The sequence below is a fragment of the Empidonax traillii genome, unplaced genomic scaffold (genome assembly GCF_003031625.1).
Source record: "Empidonax traillii isolate 1590-97213 ecotype Southwest subspecies unplaced genomic scaffold, ASM303162v1 scaffold306:size632451, whole genome shotgun sequence".
Classification (NCBI taxonomy): domain Eukaryota; kingdom Metazoa; phylum Chordata; class Aves; order Passeriformes; family Tyrannidae; genus Empidonax; species Empidonax traillii.
In genome coordinates this window covers 120,130-143,714 of record NW_020955499.1, presented here as the reverse complement: position 1 = coordinate 143,714, position 23,585 = coordinate 120,130, and the positions used below count along the sequence as shown (strand labels likewise).

At 50.4% G+C, this 23,585-nt stretch overlaps 1 protein-coding gene across 3 annotated transcripts in view; it reads left to right on the top strand.

Annotated features, from left to right (window-relative positions):
• The window catches only part of LOC114061024 (plexin-A4), a 440,892-nt gene that overhangs the window by 322,491 nt on the left and 94,816 nt on the right, over positions 1–23,585 (top strand). For all 3 annotated transcript variants that reach the window (XM_027891006.1, XM_027891007.1, XM_027891008.1), the window contains 4 exons: positions 8,868–8,991; positions 12,249–12,402; positions 15,034–15,133; positions 17,762–17,876. In XM_027891006.1, coding sequence (XP_027746807.1) covers positions 8,868–8,991; positions 12,249–12,402; positions 15,034–15,133; positions 17,762–17,876 — 493 coding nt within the window. The remainder of the gene's footprint in view (positions 1–8,867; positions 8,992–12,248; positions 12,403–15,033; positions 15,134–17,761; positions 17,877–23,585) is intronic.

Below are 23,585 nucleotides of genomic sequence, written 5' to 3'. Positions count from 1 at the left end.
TTACCATGCATTAGAATAGATTAGCAGGCAGAGCAATTAGCAGCCTCCCTCTGCTTGGCCAAGTGACAGGGGCGGTGGTGGGAGCAGGAGGCGAGTGGGAAGAGGCAGCTTTGGCAGGGAAACGTTTCCCTCCCTGAACTGCAGCCCAAGAACAAGGATGGAATTCTGGTCTTCCCCCCCGCCCCCAGGGCTGCCCCGCTGGGACATCGGGGGTGAGCTTTGGTTAATGGTCTGAAACTTTCTGTGGCTTGTGGTGCCTGAAAAAAATTGCCCTGGAGAGATGTAAAGCTCCAAAGAGCGAATTTCAGCGAATATCTTGAGTTACCTCTTCCACGTTTCTTTGGAAGAATCCCCAGATCTCTTGGTCTGCAAATGCCACCTGTTAAAAACTCCACTGCTTCTACTTCCCCCTTTCCCCAGCTCATCTTTGATGTCCAAGCAGCAGGTTTTTGGGACATGAGCCTGTTTGTGGTTAGAGACAAAGATGAAAACAAGGATCCAGCTCCTTCCTCAGAACCACGTGAATTTACTGAGAAAACTTCCCCTCCTCTCACTGCCAGGGCAGGTTTCCCAGGAATGATCCTGTGCATTATCTCAGCTCCAATTTGTTCCCTTTTCCTGTAGCATCTTCTGCCTTTCTGTCTAGAATGGATTATCCTGGACAGTGGGTAAAATTTAACTCCCTGATTGCAGGGAAAGCAAAATTCCAGCTGTGCTCTGGGCAACCTGGAGGCCAGAAGGAGAAGACAGGGAGGGGAGTGGGGTATTCTCCACATGACCACAATAAAGTTTAAGGTCAATTATGTCTGAGTCTCGACATTTATGGCATTCCTATTCTTAGGACCCCGGGGGAGCCTGGAAATGTCAAAACATTGCTAAAACTGACCTTAAACTTTACATGTGAGTGGGACTGAATCTTCTCCCTTTTCCTGGCTCTGGCCAGGAAATTGCTTTGGCTCCAGCAAGAGGGGAAAGGCAAATTTCAGCTGCTCCCTCCTTCCCCAGCCTTGCTCCCCCCTGGTGATAAAGCCATCTCAGGAGACACAAAGCTGGCTCTGCACGTTGGCCAGACTCTGGTAAAACAAACCTCTTATTCCATCCCCAGATTCCTTTAATTGCTCTGTTCTTGTCTCACCCTTCTTTCCAACTGGGAAATCAAAGGCTTTTCCCCAATAAAAAATGAAGCTGTCATATTAGATTTCACCCTGAAAGAGGGACCAGACTAATGAGACTGATTCAGAGCATCAAAACCAGATGACTTGGATCTCCAGAGCCTCCCAGAGCCACGGATCTCTGTGTCCTGCAGTCTCTTTCCCGGGCTCCTGTCCCCAGTCCTGGATAAAAATGCCATTTGAGGGTTTGCTCTTGGCTTCCACCGAGCTCCCTCTGCTGATCACCTCGCAAAAGGCATCTCAGACCTACCTGGTCTTCAAGAAAACATATCCATCTCCTCCTTGCTCGGAGCAAGGACAGGGACACTTGGGTGATGGATGTGAAGGTGGATTGGGGCACCGGTGGGACACTAGCTCGGGGTTGTTTGGGAAACGGGACCCGCTGCCACCAAATCCTGGCTTTGTGTAGAGAGAGGGAAACCCACGTGCTGCAGTGATGCCAGAGAAGTCTCCCTGTCTCCTCTGAACCTGCTCCAGCTTTTCCCAGGACAAAAACGCTGGTGTGGTACAAGACCAAAGACTTTGAGGGACAGCCTTTCCTTCTGTTGTTTCATTTTGTAGGAATCATGGAATGGTTTTGGGTTGGAAGGGACCTTAAGGATCATCAGGTTCCAATCTCCTGCCATGGGCAGGGACACCTTCCACTAGCCCAGGTTGCTCCAAGCACTGTCCAACCTGGCCTTGGACGCTTCCAGGGATGGGGCAGCCACAAGTCATCCTTGCCTTTGGGGACAAGCAGAGCTGCTGCTGGGCCTGCACTCCCTGCTAGATTTCAGATTCCCAGTTTGTTGGTCTGGGCTGAGCTGGGGGTGCAGGATCCTGCCCAGTTTGACTCCTGCCAGGTACCTGCTAGAACAGCCACCTCACTGTGGGCTCTGGCTGGGCTGGGGAATCTCAGATTTCGCCTTGGAAATGAAGAGGTGGAAGAAATGGAAAATCATTGGGTCTTAGCCTGTCTTGATCCACGACAGATAGGACCATTTGGGCTACTCAGGGTCCTCAAACTGACACCTAAATCAGATTTCCCTGAAAGTTTCCTGTCATCCTCTCTATCTTCCTCCTGAATTTTCTTCTTGGATTTATCTATCCAACATAGCGGGATAAGGAGACCATTGCAGGTGGTGATAAGAGTGAAGGAGGCAGACAGATAATCTGAGGAGAAGAGAAGGTCACAGGGTGAATTTTTAGGGGAAGAACTAAAAAGAGGTGGGGGAAAAAAAAAAAAAAAAAGGGAATTGTGCCTGGGCTAAAAACACACAACTGGGAAGAGGTGAGGAGTGGGATGGGGCAACATCTTCATCTCACCCAAGCTGAGGAACCCAGTGAGAGCAACCCTACACCACCAAATGCTTAGGAATGAACAGGTTGGGGACGAAAATGGGGACGCCATCCCATCAAAATATCCATCTCCTTGCTGCTGTGAATCCCACCTGCCACCCCCAGCTACTGGAGGGGAAGGAAGGGGTGGCTGGAGCTATTCAATCCGAGAGTGAGAGAATTTATCCCCCCGGGGTGGTGGGGGGAGAAATGTCACCACCGCTTGGGAATCAGAAAGGAAAGCCGAAATGTCAAAGCCTTTTGCAAAGCAGTGATGCTGGGAAATCATCACCTGTTTGGAGGAGGTGGGAGGGTGTCACCCGAACCACTGAGCTGTCTCTCAGCTTTGCCATCAAACACGGGTGCTCCACGTCCCTCTTGTGCCCTACAAACCCACCCGAGTGGCCACAGCGAGCCTTGAAATGCAGAAGCAGCCAAAAAAAAAACCTGCTGTGCATCAAAGGGGGAGGCTTCTCCAAAAAGGATTGATTTCTTTGGAGTTTAGTTCTAGAAATTTATTTTTTATAGTGTTATTTCCTGGTTAAAAAAAAATATAAATTGGAGTGTGCTAATTGCCATTTGGGGGAAAAAAAAAACCAAACCCAAATGCTCTGTTCCGAGTAGGAATTTCTGATCGCATCCAATCGCCACTCTTTTGTCTTGAAATTTGTTATTAATTAGCAGACTTGCAGATAAGACCTTTTCCATTGCCAGAAAACTGACTTCTTCTTTTTTTTTTTTTTTTTTTTTTTTTTTTTTTTTTTTTTTTTTTTTTTTTTTTTTTTTTTTTTTTTTTTTTTTTTTTTTTTTTTTTTTGTCTCATATTAAAAAAAAAAAATCACATATATTAGTCTGCTTCTGGGGAAATTATGGAAAAGGAAACAGGATCCTGCAGGGATGCGCTGGCTCAGGTCTGAAGGGCATCTGCAACTCTGCCAACCTTCCTCTTGTTCCCCTCTGCTAAGAAATCAGGAGCCACCCAAAGCAAACTCAGGTGTTTCAAGTAGTGGTGGAGCGGAGAGATGGGGAGGCCCTGGCCCAGATTGCCCAGAGAAGCTGTGGCTGCCCCATCCCTGGAAGTGTCCAAGGCCAGGTTGGGCAGTGCTTGGAGCAACCTGGGATAGTGGAAGCTGTCCTTGCCCATGGCAGGGGGTTGGAATGAGATGATCTTTCAGCTCCCTTCCAACCCAAACCATTCTATGATTCTGTGACCTCAATCAGCACTTGCAACTCCCCTGCTCCTTTCTTCACGCAAGCAGCGTCTGTCCCCCAGTTTTCTCCCTGTTCCTACCTTCTGTGTGATCAGAAGACATCTTCCTTCCACCTTCAGCTTCCTGACCCAGCCTCCACACCTGCAGGTGTTGTGATCACTGCCACTTTACCCCCATCAGCCCAGAGCAAGGATCAGGGCCCCACTAGGTTGGGCACGAGGGAAACAAAGATACAGACAAAAAGAGGTCAGATTGAAAAATAAAACTCACATTTTTGGGGGCTGAGGGTGTTGATTTGGGTTTTATTCTCCTACAGCAGGATAATGGAGATGTCTCTTCGCTGAGAGGCAAAGGCAGGTGAAAGAATGTCCGTGGCATACACACCTTAAAATCACAGAAGGGTTTGGGTTGGAAAGGACCTTAAAGGTCATCTAGTTCCAACCCCCTGCCATGGGCAGGGACACTTTCCACTAGACCAGGTTGCCTAGAGCCCTAGCTGGCAGCCCTTTTTTCCCCCCACTGTTCGTAGGGAAAACAAAGAGCTTGCAGGTGTAGACACACCCCACCAAATCCTTCTTTTACCTGGTGTATCCAGGTGCACGGAGCTCTTGTGTCTGTGCTGAGCCTCTCCAAAGATTTCTGGGCTCCAGGTCAACCATGATCTCTCGAACACCAAACCAGGGCCTTCACTTCATCCTCAGGAGACCTGGGAATTGCTCTGCTCCCCGGCACAGCCATGGCTGTGCCTCACTTTCCTGTCTCTGCCTGGGAATATTCCAACCTCACTGAGGTATCACGAAGTTTAATTAGCTGCAGGCAAAGCCCCTTGGAGATCCTCGGATGAGAGACCCTGCAGAAGCACAAAGTATTAATTTAACATTATTAAAATAATTGGGTAGTGGCTGGTGAACAGAGGGTTAGTGTTAGCAGGATTTATTCTTAATGGGAGATGAGGAGGAAAGAACATTCCTCATGGTTCAGTGGTAGGACCAGCTTCTTAGTGTTTGTGCTAATGGTTTTGGACAAAGCAGGACACTTGCAATTGTGAGAGAAGCAGCTGGTAATGAAATAGCAGCTGCTATTAAGACACACAGAGAAGCGCAGTGCCTGCACCGTGATCTTATTCAAATAAGTTCAGGAGTGGGAAATGCTCTTTTAGGTGCCTTTAAGTGTAATGTGATGCCACTGGGTGGGAGTTACCCATCAGGTAATTGCAGCATGACTAGCAGGGAAGGAGGGTGTACCGGCAGGGGAAGTGATCTCTGCTCATTGACATCCCCAGCATGTTGCAGTTACAGGGATTTTATTCGAGCAAAACAGTTATTGGCAGCACAAGGTATTTTTTCTCGGGGTCTGAGTGCAGGCAGCTGCCTTCCAGGTGACCACTTTTATGAGGGGGGGGCACTTGTTTCTGGAGGTACTTATTTATTAGAAGTCCCTTTTGCCTTCATTTACAGTTTGCTGGACTTTTGGGGCTGCAGAGTCCCCTCTGGGCAGTGCCTTCAGCAGCTGGGTGCTTTGTCACATTTGTTTCTGCATCTCAGCCCCCACCACTCAGGGGTTTGGGATTGCTGCTGGAGGGCAGCACTTGGCTCTGCACATGCCGAAACAATTTTCTCTGCTGTCTCACCCCACTCTTGGTGGAGGGTGGGCAGAACATTTCTGGCAGCAGAGAGGAAGACTAGAAGCTTTATGGCAGGTACCTTTTTGTGCTCCCCTGAATCACAGATTTACAGAATGGTTTGGGTGGGAAGAGACCTTGAAGATCATCTCATTCCACCCCCCTGCCATGGGCAGGGACAACTTCTACTAGACCAGGTTGCTCCAAGCTCTGTCCAGCCCACCCTTGGACACTTCCAGGGATCCTGGGGCAGCCACAGCTTCTCTGAACAACCTATGCCAGTGCCCCACCACTCTCTGAGTAAAAAATGGGCAAAAGACTCTGGAGAAGAGCCCTCATCCCTCTCTCCTGCATGGATCAACCTGCAAAACCCACTGGCAGGCAACTGCATTCCTTTAGTCTTGATTCCTGCAGCAGCTGGGATCAGTTCCCTGGGGGGAATTAAGTTGCTGTGATGTTGACCCCAGAGCCTGAACCCTGATGGTGACCCAGAGCCAGCTGGGCAGAACTCCCCCATCATCAGGCCCAAGCACAGGCACAGTTGGGTGTTTTGGGTTTTTTTTTTTAAATTGAGAAATACCGTCGAAAAAGTCACGGAGTCAAAGTCAGAAGTTGGGAAGTGGCAGAACTGAGGTCATTGTGGAAGAAAGGAATAATAACCTGTGATCCTCTAATTAAAGTCCAGCTTTCAGTGTGGGAGTGCAGGGAGCAGAATGGGAAGTGCAGAAGCTCCTTTCAGTCTGGCTGTCCCTAATTCCTGAGGCTCTGACACTGCAACCTTAATGTCTTCTTAAAACCAGGCTTAGTTTGGATTTTCATAATTTCATTATTATTTGGATTGGCAACACACCCTATGACAGATATCAAGGCTTCAAGGCACATCAATCAAATAAAGGGTGAGTTTTTGGTCTGAAAAGTTACATGGTTTAAATGTGTATAACCTGTAAACAGCAAGGTAATATGTGGATTATTTATATTCCTGCTGAGTGATGGGATTAGGAATACAAACCATATTCCTAGATGATTAATTTACATCCATAGACTTGAATTGAGCCTGGGTATCTGCCCATTAAGTTTTAGAAAATCCAGATGTTTCTGTCATGCTACAGGTGGAGGAAATAAAAGGGAGGTAACAGGACACTTTGAAGAATTTGGGTGCTTCTGTGTTCACAAGACCAAAAAGGGTTTCCTTCCAGGCTGTTCTCAGGAGAGGAATTCCCACACCCTGCAGAGCTTTCATGGGATTTCTGTGGCTGTTTGTTTAGTGGAAGTGCTTAGAAAAATCTCAGGTCAGCATTTTGCCCCTTGGCTTTCGTGCCACCGTAGGGGACTCACAGTTTTGGGAGCAGTTAATCAGATATTGGTCCAACCCTCTGGAGAATGCCCGCTTAAAATTCCTGATCCAGCACGTGGAGGCACTAAAGGAGAGTTAATGGGATGGAGGCTCCTGGGGAACAGAGAGCAGGAGCTGCAATGCTGCCCTTGCTCTCTCAGACCTGCAGAGCAAACCCAGAGCGTGCTGAGAATGGCAGAGATCTCCCTTTATGACTCCTGCCTCTGGAAATGCACAACTTTCCTCTGCCAGAAAGGTGGAGAAATTGGAGTTTGAAGTTGGGGTGTTTATTTCATCTGGTGTCAGTCACTGGAGAGAAGCCAAGCCCTAAAGTTTTTAGGTCACTCCAAGATTTTTAATATTAGGGTTACCCATATATTGAAGGTTTTTTTTGCACGTGTTTCCATGGATCTGCAAATCCCCAGGTAGGTGCAGTCTCTTCTCCAGGGAACAAGGACACTGAGGGGTGATCTTAGACCTAAAGCTCCAGCAGCCCCCACGTGCTCTCACAACCAAAACTCTGAAGTCTGGGAGCAGGTGAATAATTTAACAGCCACGCTTAGCCTTTATAGCTGGTTTTAATGGGGGGTAATAGCACTGCTAATAACAAAATCCATTGAAGACACCCTGTGCAAGTCCATAACATTAACTTAATGGCAAAAGGTAATTGGCATGCAGTTGGAGCTGTCCTTTTGGATTAACCCCATGGATTTCCAGGCAGGCGCCTTCCTTGGAGCAGTGGCCTTGGGCAGCTTCATGTGGAGTGAAATGCAGATGTGGCACATGTTAAGCAAAGGCAAGTCTGGATGGAAACAGGGCAAAAAGCTCCTAATTCACCTTGCTGGCTTGTGTTTACACCAGAGAGGTGGGAAGAAAGGCAGGGATAGGACTGAAAGCACCAACAGGGAGTGGGTGGTGTGAGCTCTGAGGGCCTGTGCAGCCCAGGTGTGTGTGCACCCACCACTCTCACTGAACTGCCTCTCACTGGGAACACCAGAAGTTTTAGGATTCAGCCCTCAGCACTTCTAATCAGGCATTTTCAAAACAGATATCAAAGTCTCCTTAGTCTGCAGGGACTGCTGAGCAGCTGCTGGGCAATGGCTTGGAGTGTGGCCCCATCCCCTCAGACAGGTACCAGCAGCCCAGAGGTACCAAAGGAGTGGCCAAAGCAAGGCCAAAAAGCAGCTTCTCTGCAAGGTAGAGAACCCTGCCTAAGATGTCCCACTGCCCTTCAACAGAAGAGTTTTCAGGGCTGTGGGTTTGGCCAAGGGAAGGTTACGCTGTACCTGCTGGGGACCTTCTACCCATCACTCTCCCTCTTTCCACGGTGTCCTTGCAGCTCCCCAGCCTGCTGAGCACTCCCATGGCTGCTAGCACTGGAGTTAGCACTCTCAGGGACATGCTGGGATTCTTGGGGTTGTCCTTTTGCAGAGCCAGGAGTTGGACTGGATGATCCTTGTGGGTCCCTTCCAACTCAGGATATCCTTTGACTATGATTCCATGAACTGGAGCTCTCCAGGACATGAGTTGCCCATCTACAGAGAGTACAGAGCTGACTTTCCACCCAAAGCTGTCACTCCTCCCGTGTCCCAGGGTTGTCCTCACCCTTCCAGGCTGACTGTGCATTAACCCTGTGTCATGATCCAGTTATTAAAATTATTAGAAATGCCTCTGCCTGAATTAAGGTACAAATGAAACCAGATGCCAAAGTCAGTAGTGTGGGGTTTTATTTAGTGGTAAATGTGAGACAGAGAAAGAGAGATGGAAAGAAATAGGAAAAAGGAAGGTGGTGGTGGGGAGAAAAAAGGGAATGACAGATATTTAAATAGAAAATGTATCACCACTCCTTGTAACTCGGTGGCATCCCGTGGGTCTGGTTCTTCTGGTCTTCTTGGTGGTGGTGATGACCCCAAAAAGCAGAGTCCAGTGGATTAATATCCCCCTGGTGGGCGGGTGAAGCTTTGCAGTTTCTTGTGGCAGGCCTGGTGGTGGGAGGCCTCAGGAATGAGTTTGGGGGGCACTTTGGGGGGGGTCTTTGATGGTTTATGACCCTACTCAGCTGCATCTCAGGTAAACGCCCCGCGTGCGCGTGGCCTTCCCGCAGCAGGGGTTTACTCTTTTGACCAAAACCAAAGTCTTTCTACGATTTTGACAATGTTTAAGACGTCGCCAATGCTTCAGTCCATCACCCCCCTGCCCCTCTGTGTCCCCAGGTGCACGAGGAAGGAGCGGTGCGAGCGCTCCAGCGAGCCACGGAGATTCGCCTCGGAGATGAAGCAGTGCGTCCGGCTCACCGTGCACCCCAACAACATCTCCGTGTCCCAGTACAACGTTCTGGTGAGGAATGCTCGTCCCTAACCCCCCCCCTCCCTCCCCCTCGAGTTTTTATCTGCCCACGCGGTGTGACAGGCCCATGTGTGCCGCCTGGAGCCAGGGAAGGACCGGCAGCCGGATGCGAGAGGTTCTCCAGAGTCCAGGAACTTCCTTTCTGGCACAAAGACTTGATGTGGGAGGCCTGTCTAGAAGCCTAGGAAGGGACTAGAAATAGTCTTCAGCAAAGGCAGCTCTGAAGGGATTCTGTGCCCTGCAGGTGTTGTGTGCAGCCGGTGTAGCTTCTTTGCTTCCCTGGGGCAGGGATTCGTTTATGCCTTTAGCCCAAGGAACATCATCATGGTTGGAAATTACATCCTAGAAGAAAGACAAATGAGGGGTACCGTGAGTTCTTTCAGTGAGCCCCAAGTTCCCATCATCTTGGGTGGAAATATCTCCTTCAAAGACACCAAAACTTCCACCCTGCTGCAGCTCCAGCACGGTGTGGACAGCAGAGCAGAGATGCAGGATGCTGTGCAGAGGAACCAAAGACTTCCAAGGATCACGGTGTCTCTTAGCACAAGGTTTCACCCTTATGGCCTTGAGTTACGTGGTCAGCACCCAGCAAAGCCACACAGTGAGCGCTGGCAGAGCAGGAGATGATCCTGATCGTTTCCTGGGCTTAAGGCAGGAAATCTCTGCTGACTTGTGGCAGCAGTACCTTATGTGGTGAGATCCCAGCATGCTCCAAGAAGGAGGCAGAAACCCATTTCATTCAGCCTGCCAGAGCTCTGTGGTTTTGGCCACGCTAGTTTGGGCTGGAATTAAGTTGATAATCCAGGCCCTAAAAGCTCCATCTCTGTATGAGTTTGTCATTAACCCCACACCCTGAAGGGTCCAAATGGAATTGCTCAGGAAGCAGCTGCCAGACACCTTCCAGGTGGATGGTTTTGGAGTGCTGGGACTATTTCAGTGACAATGAAATCAGCCTTTCAAAGCCTGCATGTCCAATCATTGGTGCTTTGTTTCAGCCTCTTAACTTTGCTGTGACTTTACTTTCCTAGGCTTCAAACAAAACTGATCTGAGACATCTTAACTTCTTTGTTCTTCTGGGAGTTCAAGGTCTCCTTTTCTTATTCTCTCAGTAGTTGTTGAATTCTTTCATGTTGGAATAAATCCTGGGGGACTGGCTGGCTCAGGGAGACTGGAAATGATAACAGAATAAAAAACCTTTACCTCTGGGTTACTCCCAGGGCGAGACAGCCCAGAGCTGCTGGGGTCAGAAGTTGCCAAAATCTATCTGTTGCCCAGAAAAGTGCATGAATGTTTTGGTGGGAGTCACCAGGGAGATAAACTGGTGACTCAGCTCATCCAGTCACCACAGAGACTTTCTTGGCAAACTTGGAGGGAACACCATCAAAAATGGAATTCCTTATGGAATCTCACTTGGCTTCTGGCGAAGTGATACCGAGGCAGAGCATTCTGTGGTCAGCCAATCTGTTAAATTTTGGGCACCAACAGGGGCTTGGAAAATTTTAACTGGATCTGTTTCAGTGCAGTGCTGCTGCTCTGGGATTTGTGAGAAGAGCTCCTTGCTGGGGCAAGGATCCATGCTTCCCTCATTGGAGCAGCTCCGGAGCAGGAGTGTGGGATGTAGGACTTCTTGTGTGTCCAGAGTGTGCGCTGGCTCGTGGCATTTGTGGCCAAGCACTTCTGGTCTGTCCACTGGTGTCACCTCCTGCATGGCACACCTTCCTTCTGCATCATCCGTGCTCGGAAAGGAACTTGCTGAGCGGAACAGTTTTCCCTTCTCCATTGCCAGCAGGGTGTCAATGAGCAGGGAGAATGGATTCAGCCTGCGTGCTAAATCCATCCAGATGTCCGAAGCTTCTTCCTACTCCCCACCCAAGACAAAAAAAGCCAAAAAAAAAATCACCTTTCCCATTGCCGTTCCCATTGCCCAAAAATGATCAGTGTCTATAAAACCGAGACAACCTACTCTCACAAAGGCTTAATGTCAGCCAGGGCTAAGGCCTGTCTGCTCAGCCTTTCTCCCTGGTGTTGTCTGCTCCAACTTTTCCCTAAGTGAGGAAAACACAGTGTGTGGGAGCAGTAAGAGTTCTGTCGCGTTCTCATCCTGCCCTGCTTTGTCACCTGGACTGACCTCTGTTCTTTGTGCTGGTAGAAACAACACTTCAGCATGCATCTGTGTCTCCTCCCAGTGGCTGTCACCTCAGATGGGGCCTCGGGTAGCTGGTGGAGGAGGCTGGTGTGGAGAGCATCTGTGTCTAGTGGTTGGCTCTAGTATTTGGTCCCAAAAATGCTAAATTTACACTAATTACTGGGTCATCAGCAGGTGCTAAAGTCCCCTGGGATGGTTCTCAGTGTTCAGGCATGATCTGGTGAGTGGAGCAGGACCCTCAGTGCTGGAGGGCTGTGGTGCAGGACGGTGGCTGGTCTGGGAAGTCGGCACCGCGATGGGGCTTCTCCAAACCGTGGACGTGATGGGAACCAGCCACGAGATTCCTTCTCCCACGACCACGAGCAATGACACAGCAATGCCAGAGGCTGTGAGCTCCAAAAACATGGTCAATCAATCCCTCCTTCGTGGCTTTTTTTACATCTGGCAGGTCCCTAGAGCCAACTGCTCCTTCGGTGGGATGGGCAGGAGAGGTTTGCTGTGCCTCTAGAGACAGCGATGCTTTTGTGGTGGACTGAAGGCTGTAACTAGACTCTCCTCACACAGGAACTTGGTGACAGAGTGCTCCCCACCTGCTGATGCTGGGAGAGCAGCCCGTAGAGAGTTAGACTGGAGCGCTCCAGTTTCTCTGGAGTCTGCAGAGAGCCTCTTGTGAGTAGCAGTTCACCTTCCTCAGAAACCGCGGGCCCTGGGGCCACCACCGCCCCGGGCTTCACTGCTGGCTCCAAAGACTCCCTGCCTAACCCGACACTTGCATGACAGATAGTGAGCACTCCCCCACCCCTCCACTGACCCAGCCAGCACTGGGACGCAGTGCGGGTGTCCCTGCACAGCCACCAACCACTTGTGTCGGCATCAGCATTGGCATCTCATCCCCTTCCCCTCCACTGAATCCCCTCTCCTGAATTGCTGCTTTCTGTTGAAGGAGGATGCTCTCTCTAGCAAGAGGCTCTTTGTCTGACCTCTCCAGTGTAATTCTCTCCTGCTGACCCAGCTCTGATTTTGGCTTAGTGGTCTCTCTTCTTCTTCTTTTTTTTTTTTTTCCCCCCTATCTTTTCTCCTCTCGCTCCATCTTTGCTTGCAGCTGGTCTTGGAGACCTACAACGTCCCCGAGCTGTCAGCAGGAGTCAACTGCACCTTCGAGGACCTTTCAGAGATGGATGGCCTGGTGGTGGGAAGTCAGATCCAGTGCATCTCACCAGCTGCCAAAGAGGTGCCCCAGATCATCACAGAGAACGGTGAGTGTCCCACAGCTCCTCTGCCTGTGCACCACTTCTCCCTCCCTGAGTGTTTTAAGCTCCTCACCCCACACCCCCTGTGTCTCTCCTGCTCACTCCCAAAGCAGGATTTGGCTCATGGCAGCCTGAGGGTGGGGTATGGAAAGCACTGGGCTTGGTGGGATGCTGGTGGAGCTGCCCAGCAGCACGCTGTGGCATGAGCTGTGTGAATTTCCTGTGTTTCTGTGTGCACAAGTGTTGAGCTGCGACACCAGTACCTGCCCTAAGGTGCTTGTGTGTGTGACACGAGGTGTTTTCAGACTGCCACCGAGTGGCAGTTGCATATATTTAGCCAAGACAAGACATGGAGGTGGGATATTCCCTCACCTTTTGCCCAGGCTGGTGTTACACAGCCTGGGGAACGAGGCTGTACATGCTCCCAACACGTCCCATCCCGTGTAGCTGCCAGAGAGTCCTGCACACCTGAGTGATCCCGTCTGTAAATTCATCCTGCTCCTCCCAGATGTAGTTCTTTGTGCTCAGTTCCCTTCTCCTGGCCTTTACTGCCTCCAGCTGTTCCAGACTTGCTGCTGGCTCCCTCTCTTAAAGTGGTTCAGCACAGAAAAACACCTTGTCTCCAAGGATACTTCCCCCATCCACAACTTCCTGCCCTTTTTTGTTTCCATTTTCTACAAGAACACTTGTGGCTCTTTGCTATAAAAACCTCGGCCCTGCTGATCACCCTGTGAGACACAGAGGATGCTGTCATTCTTGTGCTTGGCTTCTTGTGAAAATTTACTGTAAGTTTGCCTCTGAGGATCCTCAAACCCGCAGAAAATGAAGTGACACGAGCTGTCAGCGTTTCCTGAGCGTCACACAGCTGCACATGCTCTCCTTTTGGTCCCAAAACAAGCCCCCAGAAGGCTGTTACCACTTTCAGGTGCTGCTGAGTTATCAGTCGTGTTTATAGACGCCAGAAACTATTTCCTTGGTATGGACATCTGTCCCAGGCCAGGTTACAACCAACCTGCAAACAAAAAAAGCAGTGGAAGCTGGAGGCAGGATGAGAGAGAGAGAGATTTATGTGTGGTGTGGTTTCAGAGAAGCAGCTTGGAGCAACTTCAGCAGCTGGTGCTCCACACCTTGCACAGAGCAAGTGCTCCATGCACAGAGCCAGGGGGCTGGACTGGAACCAAGGGATGTGTGGCTCTGTCACATGTCTGATCCCTGGGGCCATCCAATCCTCGCATCCTGCTTTAAAATGCGTGGAAGATGCTGTGAAGTTGTTAAATAAGGTGTGGTGATGGCAGAGCTGTGGGAGCTGGTGGCACCAGATGGGCAGCGGAGCCCAGCACTGGCAGGAAAATGTGTTTAGTGAAGTGTGTGGTCTGTGCAGTGTGTCTGTGCAGTGTCTGTGTGTGTGTTTGAGTCTGTGTGTGCCTGAAGGTGGGTTGGGTGCGCATGTGGCTGCACCTTGTGATGGACTGTCCGGTTTGCTTTGTCCTGATTCATTCGTGAATCTTTAGGCGAGGAGGAATATAATGGAATCATGGAATTATAGAAGTGTTTGGGTTGGAAGGGAGCTGAAAGATCACCCAGTTCCAAACCCCTGCCATGGGTAGGGACACCTTCCACTAGCCCAGGTTGCTCCAAGCCCTGTCCAACCTGGCCTTGGACACTTCCAGGGATCCAGGAGCAGCCACAGCTTCTCTGGGCAGCCTGTGCCAGGACCTCCCCACCCTCACAGGGAAGAATTTCTTACTAATATCTAATCTAAACCTGCCCTCCTTCACTTTAAGGCCATTCCCTCTTGTCCTATCACTACATCCCCTTGTGTAAATAGCATAGAAAGGGCCACCCAAATAAGTCTCAAATTAACTGTGGGTCAGTTCCCCACCAAATTACTGCAGTTACTGCGCCCACTCCTTACCCGCAACGATGGGCTCTAAGTAGTGGTTTTGGTGTTATGGGAACAGGTAGCAACTGACTGCCCAGTTTGGGAGCAGCGGGAATGTGGAAATGGGGTTTAGGAGCTGAGGTTCCCATGGGTCCATGCCATGGAAATGGATGGATCCTTCTGGAAGTGCAGTGGATTGCACATCCCTCACACTGAGGTGGGTTCTTTGCAGCCAAAGGCTGAGGGGAATGGACCTTGGGGTTAATGGGGGGGGGGGGGTGAGTGAACGTGGAAGAAATGTCCTCAGGCCCTTTCCTTCTGGGGACATCAAATGAACCAGCAGCAAGGAAGAATTTTAAGGATGACACACTATTTTAACAGCCTCTGAATTCCAGACATCTGCACTCATTCTTTGGGCTTAGCTTTCCTATTTGATGGCTTCAGTCACCATATTTTTGAGATTATTAGTGAGTTATGATCTAGACCTGTTGTTGTCATCTAGCTTAGACTCTGCTCCCAGGTACACTCATTTCCAGTGCTGAACACGCACTCCATCACCTCAACACCAGCAGAGAGGTCACTCTGCTGGAGAACTGGGCTCTAGAAGGATGTTATTGCACTTTCCACGTCTATTGAGGACAGATCAGCCAAGGTGCTGTGGGACCAGCTCCAGGTTCAGGCTGGTGGCACGGCCAGCAGTGCTTAACTAGGCTGACAAAGCAGTCACACACTGATGTGTCTGTTCTTCCCCCCAGGAGACCATCACATTGTGCAGCTTCAGCTCAAGTCCAAGGAAACGGGTATGACCTTTGCCAGCACCAGCTTCGTCTTCTACAACTGCAGCGTCCACAACTCGTATGTGCCTTTCCTTTGATCCCTGCCTTCCCCTTCCACCCCTGGATCTGCCACAGAACCCCCTGATGATGGGGGGCATTCTGTCCCTCAGGCAGCTGGTTAGGTGGGGAGGTGACATGGGGTCGGGGTCACCTGTGTGGTAGTCGGGATGATGTGGGGTCCTGCCCGAGAAGACCAAGAGCGTGGGGACGATCTGTGCTGCAGGCAGAGCGTCACACGAGGGGCAGTTTGGCACAGGATTGAGTCAGGGCTGGGTCATGACCTCAGCATGTGGCCCCCTCATCTTCCTGTTAAGCAGGTGTTTGTGGATGGCTGGATCCTGCCCATAATATGCACCTCCAACCCTCACCCGTCCTGCCAGTCCCACCAGCCTGCTCCAGCTGGTTAATATGGGATTGGTCTTTCCAGTCTGGAAAGTTGGTTCCTGCCTGATGTGAACTGAGCAGGGAACACCCAGCTGGTTCCCTCAAGACCATGTTTTCCGTGGGGCTGTGAGCCCCTTTCCTGCCTCACCCCCCCCATTTTTCTGGGGTTTAGCTGCCACCCGGGGCTGCTCAAGAGCTGCCCCACGAGAGCAGACCTGCAGCTCCCCCACGGAAAGCTGCTCTTCCAGGGGGATGATTCACCCCTGAGCAAGGCTGAGCAGCCCTGTCCCCGCCACTGAGCCTGTTCTGAAGTGCCAAAAGCACGTAATTACTGCGGCTCAGCAATCCACAAGGAAAGGCAATTCCTATTTCCACGTTCCTGCTGCTTTGACAAACAGTGTCAGAAAGCAAGTGTTGGTGGGGAGAGAGCAGGAGAGATGGTGGTGTTAAATATTTATGGCATGTTTTGGTTCCTTACTTGACAAACTATACTACACTATCCATTTTTAAGTCGATGTATCAGAGCAAGCACTTGTTACCAGTTTGAAGAATAAGTTGCTGTACCGGAGCTGAGGGTGGATTGGAGCTGAGCAGGGTTTCCCAGAGACAGGGGGGAGGGTGTGTGGATGCCTCTTGGGCTCAGACAAGCTCTGCTGGAGGCAGTTTTTTCTCTCCTGCCCATTAAAACCCCAGTAAGAGCCTGGAAAATTACCCCCTTCAAGGTCCCTTCTGGTACTTCAGAGGCTGCAGCTTTATAGGATCATAAAATCATTAAGGTTGGAAAAGACCTCTAAGATCTCCAAGTCCAACCATCAGCCAGCACCACCACCATGTTCACCAACAAACTGTGTCCTCAAGTGCCACATCCACAGGTTCTTTGAACACTTCCAGGGATGGGGACTCCACTACTTCCCTGAGCAGCTCATGCCAGGGCTTTACAACCCTTTAAACGAAAAATAATTTCCTAATACATTATAAACCTCCCCCTGGCACAGCTTGAGGCTGTTCCCTCTCCTCCTGTCCCTTGTTTCCTGGGAGCAAAGCCTGATCCCCCCTGGTTCCCCACTCCTGTCAGGGACTTGCAGAGCCAGAAGGTCCCCCCTGAGCCTCCTTTTCTCCAGGATGAGCCCCCCCAGCTCCCTCAGGAGTTCTCCAGACCCTTCCCCAGCTCCCTTCCCTTCCCTGCACATGCTCCAGCCCCTCAGTGACTTGGGCATGAAGGTCTCCAGAGTGTGGGTGACCAGGATTGTTCAGAGAGTTTGTTACGGCTCCTTTTAGTTGCTGGTGAGCAGACATATATTAAATTTAAAAAAGAAGTGTGATGTAGGTGTAAGTCAGTGCTGTGACACAGCCAGGAGAGGTGTTTGCAGCTCTTACTCTGCAGAGCCCCTGGGGACAGGAGAGCAAAACCTTGTGAGGTGGAGAGAAAGGCTCTTTCCTACATCCCAAGTAGGTGATGTCCTAAATATGCCCTCTGCTTCCCAGGTAGCTGCTCCAATACTCTTCATTTCCCTGCTGAGGTCAAGGAAAGAAAACTACAGTTAACATATTTGCAGGAGCCTCCTCCTCACCCTGGTCAGAACTCGCACTAATAAACCTGTGGCACACAGGGGGAGAAAATTCCCTGCTTCATCCTTGACTTTTTGATTTTGGTGCACCCCACTTGGTTTCTGGCCTCTGTGTGGGAGGATTAACCCCATGGGACTTCTGGTGCCCTGGGTTTGCCTTCCATGGGCATCACTCCTCCCACCAAGTCCCTCAATTTGGCCGCCTTCTCCTGATGTTTTCACAGCTCCCAGGGCGCTGGTGCAGCTCAGTGTGGAGGCAGAGAGGCTGCAGTATTTCCCACCCATCCCCTGATCTGGTATTTTTTGTTACACTCAGGATCTGGGCAAATAATGGGGACGCCTCTTGTGTGTGAAGCCAAGGACTTGCTGATGGCCTGAATGAAAGTTGTAACGGGGCAATCAAAATGCAAGAAATATTTATTGTTCCTCCAGCTGCAACGATACGAATGCAACCTAAATTAACTAATGAATATGAGATTCTTGTGATCCCAGGGACAACCAGCTCAGGCCATGGCAAGCCCGTCCTGCAACCTGATGGTGTTGTGTCAAAACAAAACCCAAAAAAACCCACAAAAAACAAAACACGTTTGCCAGTCTGTGTTTCCCTCTGAGAAAAGCTCTCAGCCTCAAGGCCTGTCCTGTTGGCTGATGGGACCCTGCTGGCCAGGTGACTGGTGTTTCTCTTCTGTTCCCAGGTGTCTGTCGTGTGTGGAGAGCCCCTACAGGTGTCACTGGTGCAAGTACCGCCACGTGTGCACCCACGACCCCAGCTCCTGCTCCTTCCAGGAGGGACGAGTCAAGATGCCTGAGGTAGGCAGGGGCACAGCCTGTGTGCCAGGGGTTGATGTCACCTGTCAAAATAGCAGCCCAGGAAGCCTTCTCCATCCCCAGTCCCACCCTCACCCTCCAGGAGACCCTCACCTCTCCTCTCCTCTCTGCTCTGCCAGACCCTCAGGGAGCTTCTCCCTGCCTTTCACACACTACAGGGAGTGTGTTACCTTGGAAAATCATGACAAATTCTGGCACCAAGGGGCTGGGAGGGATGGGAAACACTGGTAATAATCTCTCCAGGAGAGATGGAGACACCCTGCTCCTCTAAGCAGCAACCCCAGGCTGTTGGGATCTGGGAAGGGTTTAGGGCTTTGTCCATGGTGCCAGTAGATTTCAGCCACGCTTTAAACACCTTTGTGGCTTCATGGATTTGAAGCCTAATGGCCAGTGCCTCAAACTGCCTCCAGATGAGGCCAGGAGATGCCTCATTGCCAGTCACTGAGCTGAACTGGACCTTGGGGCTTAACACAGAGCTGCAAATGCTGCCTGGCAGGTACTGTGACTAACGAGCGCTCGCAGACGAGTGGAGCTGGGGAGAATACAAATAGGTAGCCACTTAATTACTTCCTGGCCAGGAATGGTCTGAAAGCATCCTGGGCTGTCTGGTAAATGACCTGAGAGGGCTGGTTGTTCGCCTGGCCCAAAGGGACCAGTACCCATTAAGAGATCTGATACCTGCTGAGCCACCAGGGCACGAGTGGCTGCTGAAGACTCTGGCAACGTGTGCTGCATTCAGAGGGTGAAACCCTCGCTGCTCCCTGTGCTTTCTGCTCGCTCTGGTGTCTCCAATGTGGTCCCCCCCGTCTACATCCAACCCCTGCCCCAGCCCAGCTGGACCAAAAGACCCACATGTAGAATCCTCACACTCCTCTGACATCCCTGGTCCCTCCCACCCCTTCCGCAAGTGCTGCTTGAGATACCACATATGTGCTGCTTGAGGTGTCCTGCATCAGAACTTCTGACCTGCTGTGCCACTGGGACAACCATAAATATTCATCTCCATTTACCAGGATGTAGAATTTGTTGTGAACTTGCTGGAAAACACGCTGAGGAGGTGGAGGGCTTGGCACCCTCTTGGCTTGGTGGCGAAGGGGTGAAGGAAGGCGGCTCAAAGTTCAGCCCTTCTGGCAGGTTATCCCAGCCAGAGAGGGACTGTTCCCTCACATGGAGCCTTGGCACAGTTTGTCCAGTCCTGCTGCCCACAGATTTCTGTGCCTTCCACTTCAGGGGCTGGAAGGGTCTCTCGGTGAGTGGAATCCCCTGGGACACTTTGTCTCAGCTTCCCACTGCAATGCTGCTGCAAAAACCACCACCACCACCACCACCACTGATCTGCTCTGACTCCTCTGGGATGTCCCACATACCAAGGGCAGGACTCACCTTCCCAGTTCCCACCTCTTCTCTCCTCCAGCCCCCTGTCCAAAAAGAAATGCATACAAACCTCAGTGGATGTGCTGCTCCCTCAGCCCCTGTCACACCCCTGGTATTCAGGACACTGCTCTCATCAGAAAGGATGGCACTGCTCTCATCTTTATCCCCTCCAAGGCCTTGCTCTGCAGAACTGGACTCATCAAACTCTGCAGATCTGCCTGTTTTATAGCTTTATCACCTCTCTACCAGTTTGATTTCTGACTGGTGTCCTCTTCAGACCAGGAGGCAGCTCCAGCCTGGGGGGCTTTGTCTGCCAGCAGGGTTTGCTCCTCCTCTCTTCTATCCCCTTAAACAGAGAATTTCCTGCTAAGCTTCATAAACTCCCTCTCTGATCTTGCAAAGCTGCTCTGTGGGATTTGCATGGCAGCAGGGAGAGGCACAAACCCGACCTTGGAAGACAACTCCTGATCTCCAAGGCAATGACGGCGTCACGTGGGACATGGATGTTACACTGGTCATTCCCAAGGAGGGCAAAGCACAAATGGGACCTCTTTCCCCTGGGATACAACATTTGGCACTCAGCTGCTCAGCTCAGGAGCTGGTTTTCCTGTCTGCTGGACAGAGGAAACACTTCCCAGCACAGGAACTACAAAATCTGGAAGGATAATGGCCTTCCAAAACCCCAAAACTTTCCGAGTTTTCTTTCTGCCTGGCAACGTGAGAAATGCCCTGTAACTTCAGAGTCCTCCTCATTCCCATTTTGTGTGTTTGTGGCTGTCAAAGACACTTGGGGCTGGGAAAGGATGGCATCACAAGTGCATTCTGACAAAGAGATTTACAATCCCTCTGTGGCCAGGAAGGTTTTTGTCAAATGGCACTCTGAGCGAACGCTGCGTCGTGTCTCCCACGCTTCTCTTGAAAAACCATCTTCCCACTGACTCATCCCTCTCACTGCAGCTTCCACTGCCTATTTTTCACTTTCACCTGCAATTCTATCGTTTTCTGACCCGCACACTTGCCTGTTTGTTGAGTGGGTTCTTTGAGCAATAGAAACCATTGTGTGTACCTTGAAGCCACGCCTGGCTCCTCGTTGCCCATCCAGACTCCTGGTGACTCACGAGGCTTGACAGGACTGAGGTCCATTTCCAGACTTCCCAATGCCATCTTCAGCAGTGCTTGGAATGCACCAACACGTTGAGTGGCTCTGTTCTTACTGGCCTCTCACCTCCATGCTTCTTTCAAGCCTTTCCTCTGGAAGCATTTAGATCCCTGGAGGATGAGGAGAGGGGAGTGTTTCCTACCAGCCAGACCTGCTAAATCTGTAAGTCTGGAGGAAGGACTGATGGGAAGCTGTACCACCAGTGTGGGGTGGATGGACCACCCCATTTGCAGTATTTCCATGGGTTTGCTGAGCAGATTAGCTTGGGCATCTTCCAGGATCTTGCACCAAGAGACTCCTTGCCAAGCAAACAAATATTGGTGTTACTCTGTCATGTGGACCTGTGCCAGGAACTCCTTCCCTCTGTAGTCGTCACTGCTGGCCTGACAAGCCTTCTGCCCTCACTAGGGCCTTCACCTTCTCCTGTAACACCCACCCCCAGGTGATTTCTGTTCTCTGCCTGTACAACATCTTGCCATCATGCAGTAAGAGGCTTCCCACTCTCCAGATGGCCTGGGCTGTGAATGGACTCACTGGGCTGGCACCCCTCACCCCTGGACCAGCCTGGAGTGCTTTGGAGGGAGGTTTGTGCCCTTGTGTACTTTCTGGCTCCATCATTTCCTTAGGACACCTCACAACTTTCTGGATTCCCACGGGCTCAGCCTTTCACTCAGGTCTTCTTAATGTTCTCTGAGAGGATCTGGGGTTTTTGCTTTCGTTTTAGCGTGAGCTGCTGATTAATTTAGAATGCTGGACGAATTTGAGGCTGATCCAGTGGGACAGCAGAAAGGCTTTGGCCATGACCCACGTTGTCCAGAGGGCAAAATGCTGCTTGTGTCTGTGCAGCCTGTGATCTGCCACCCAAGGGGAGCCTTTGGATTGCATCATGGATAGCTGGGATCAGCCAGCCCCTCCTGGCAGGACAACCAGAGGCGGAGAAAGGCCAGAAAAGGCACATCCCTCACTATCAACATGGGGATATGACTTCCCTGTCATTTGTCAGGTGGATCAGTTCTGCCTGTGACAGATCTGGATCAACTAAGTCTGGGAGCCTTGGGAAAGCCCGTGTTTGCTCCAGTGAAGAACTCCCAACGTGGTCATAAAGCAAGAGTATTTATGATTATGGCACTGATCTTAATCACACGGGGTTGACAAAGTCTCTGCATGATTTGTGGCAGAAATGCTTCACCTTGGCGTGTAATTTCCCTTTCCAGCAGGTTTTCACAAACCAGGCCCATTGGCTTGGAATACACTGAATGACTTCTTGCTTTATAAAGGGGAGCTGATCTTATCATTACTGAGGGCAGGAAGGGAAAGCACGAGGAAAAAAGGGCATTTTAATACTGAAGTGGATTGTTTTTATTGCTGTTGTTGTTTTTCTCGAAGAGCTGATGGCAAAAGTGAAGAGAATTAGCCTCAGATATAAAAGGGAGTGGGCTGAGTTTCTGGGGTTTTTTTCTTGGCCATCCTGTCCCTGCTTTTGACATTTGTTGCTGACCATAACTAAAGTGGCAGTGCAGGCTTAGAGTCTGAGCACAAACCAGATTAACACACTGTGAAATCAACCCTGACCTGCCTGACACAATCACCAAGTAAAAGAGCTCAGTCATTTTCTTCTGTAAATGGGCATGACAGTCAACAAATTTTGGGGGGAAACTGAGGCAAGGAGGTGGAAAACAATCAATCTGAGGGTCTCCAGCTGATGAAAGAGCTCCTGCCTCTTCTCATTTGCTTTGTCCATCTCATCTTTGTACAGATCTGCTCTGATCCAAGGGCATAGTTTTCACTTCATCAGTGTTTCTGTCCCAGGATGGGATGCTGGGGTATCCTACTTGAGTTGATGGGGTAAAGGATTGAATCTTTTTGTCGTGCCTTTTTTCTCTAAGATGAACACTATCTTGTTCCAGGCCTTGCAAGGATTTTAGCTTTGTGTAGGGGAAAAGAGAGGAGGAAAAAATGGCAAAAGCCAAAAGCAAGCCTAGATAACAGATCTATTATTCACTGGCTTTAACAGATACATAATCATTTAATTACCTTGAAGGAGGTTTTCATCTCTCCCTTCTCAGCCGATCTGTGTGTGCATGTGTTTTCCTTCCTCCCCCAAAACAGGCTGTTTTATTAAAAGGATTTTCATCTGCTGCCTAAAAAGGGAACAGAAGAAAAGATCTCGCACCAGAGTGTTTTATGTTGACTTGTACGTGCTAATGACAGCAAAGCCCACATAAAAGAAACAACTGCTTCAAATATTCATTTGTCAAAAGAGATAGAGAGCCTTTTGAGCTGCATCCTGGAAGCAGCTGCTGAGGAGCAGAGCATGCTTTGCCCAGTGTTTGCTCGTGCCTTGAGCTGAACTAAAAGCTCTACCAGTGGCCTCTGCAGTGAAAAAGGAAGGGGAAAAAAGAAGACAGAGTAATGATGACAACTCAGCATGAACTGACAGGCATCTAAGGAGTGGTTGGATAAAGTCCTTAATAACAGGCTGAAGTGGTCAGGCAGGTGGGCTAGATGGTTGTTGTAGGTGGCCTTTGAGCTGAACATAATCTACTCTATTCCTATCCTATCCTATCCTATCCTATCCTATCCTATCCTATCCTATCCTAATCCTATCCTATCCCCTTATCCTCTTTTTTGTATGAATGCCCATGTCTCCTCATCATGGCCTTTGCCTGTAGTAAACTCAGCATTGCCCTTCCCCATCCTGCTGCTCCATCCCTCTGTGACTCAGGAAGGACTTTGCCTCAAGGTCTCAAAAAACAGTCCAAATGTCCCGTTTTGTCCTCTTTTGAAGGTGCAGAAGGAAGGCACAGTGGCCACCTCCTCCCAAAATGCTCTGGGTGGCTGCACTGGGGAGGGGGCAGAGGACCTGCTGGGCCATGGGGTGAGCAGAGCCAACTCTTCCTTGTTCCCTTTGCATCAACAAACCTTCTGGTGATGCATCAGCTGTTGCTGTGGCAACTGCTCGGTTTCCATCCCTCTCCCCTTCCAGCTTCACTTAACCCGTCTGGAGAGGCTTCTGCTGGAAGCATCAGCATGGGGAGAGGAGAAAACCCATCTCTGCTCAAATGAATGCCCCTCTCATTTCTCAGGGACTGCACTGACAGCTGCAGCGAGGCCAATTCCAGAGCTCCCAGTCCTTCCAGGCTTTCAATTATCCACTC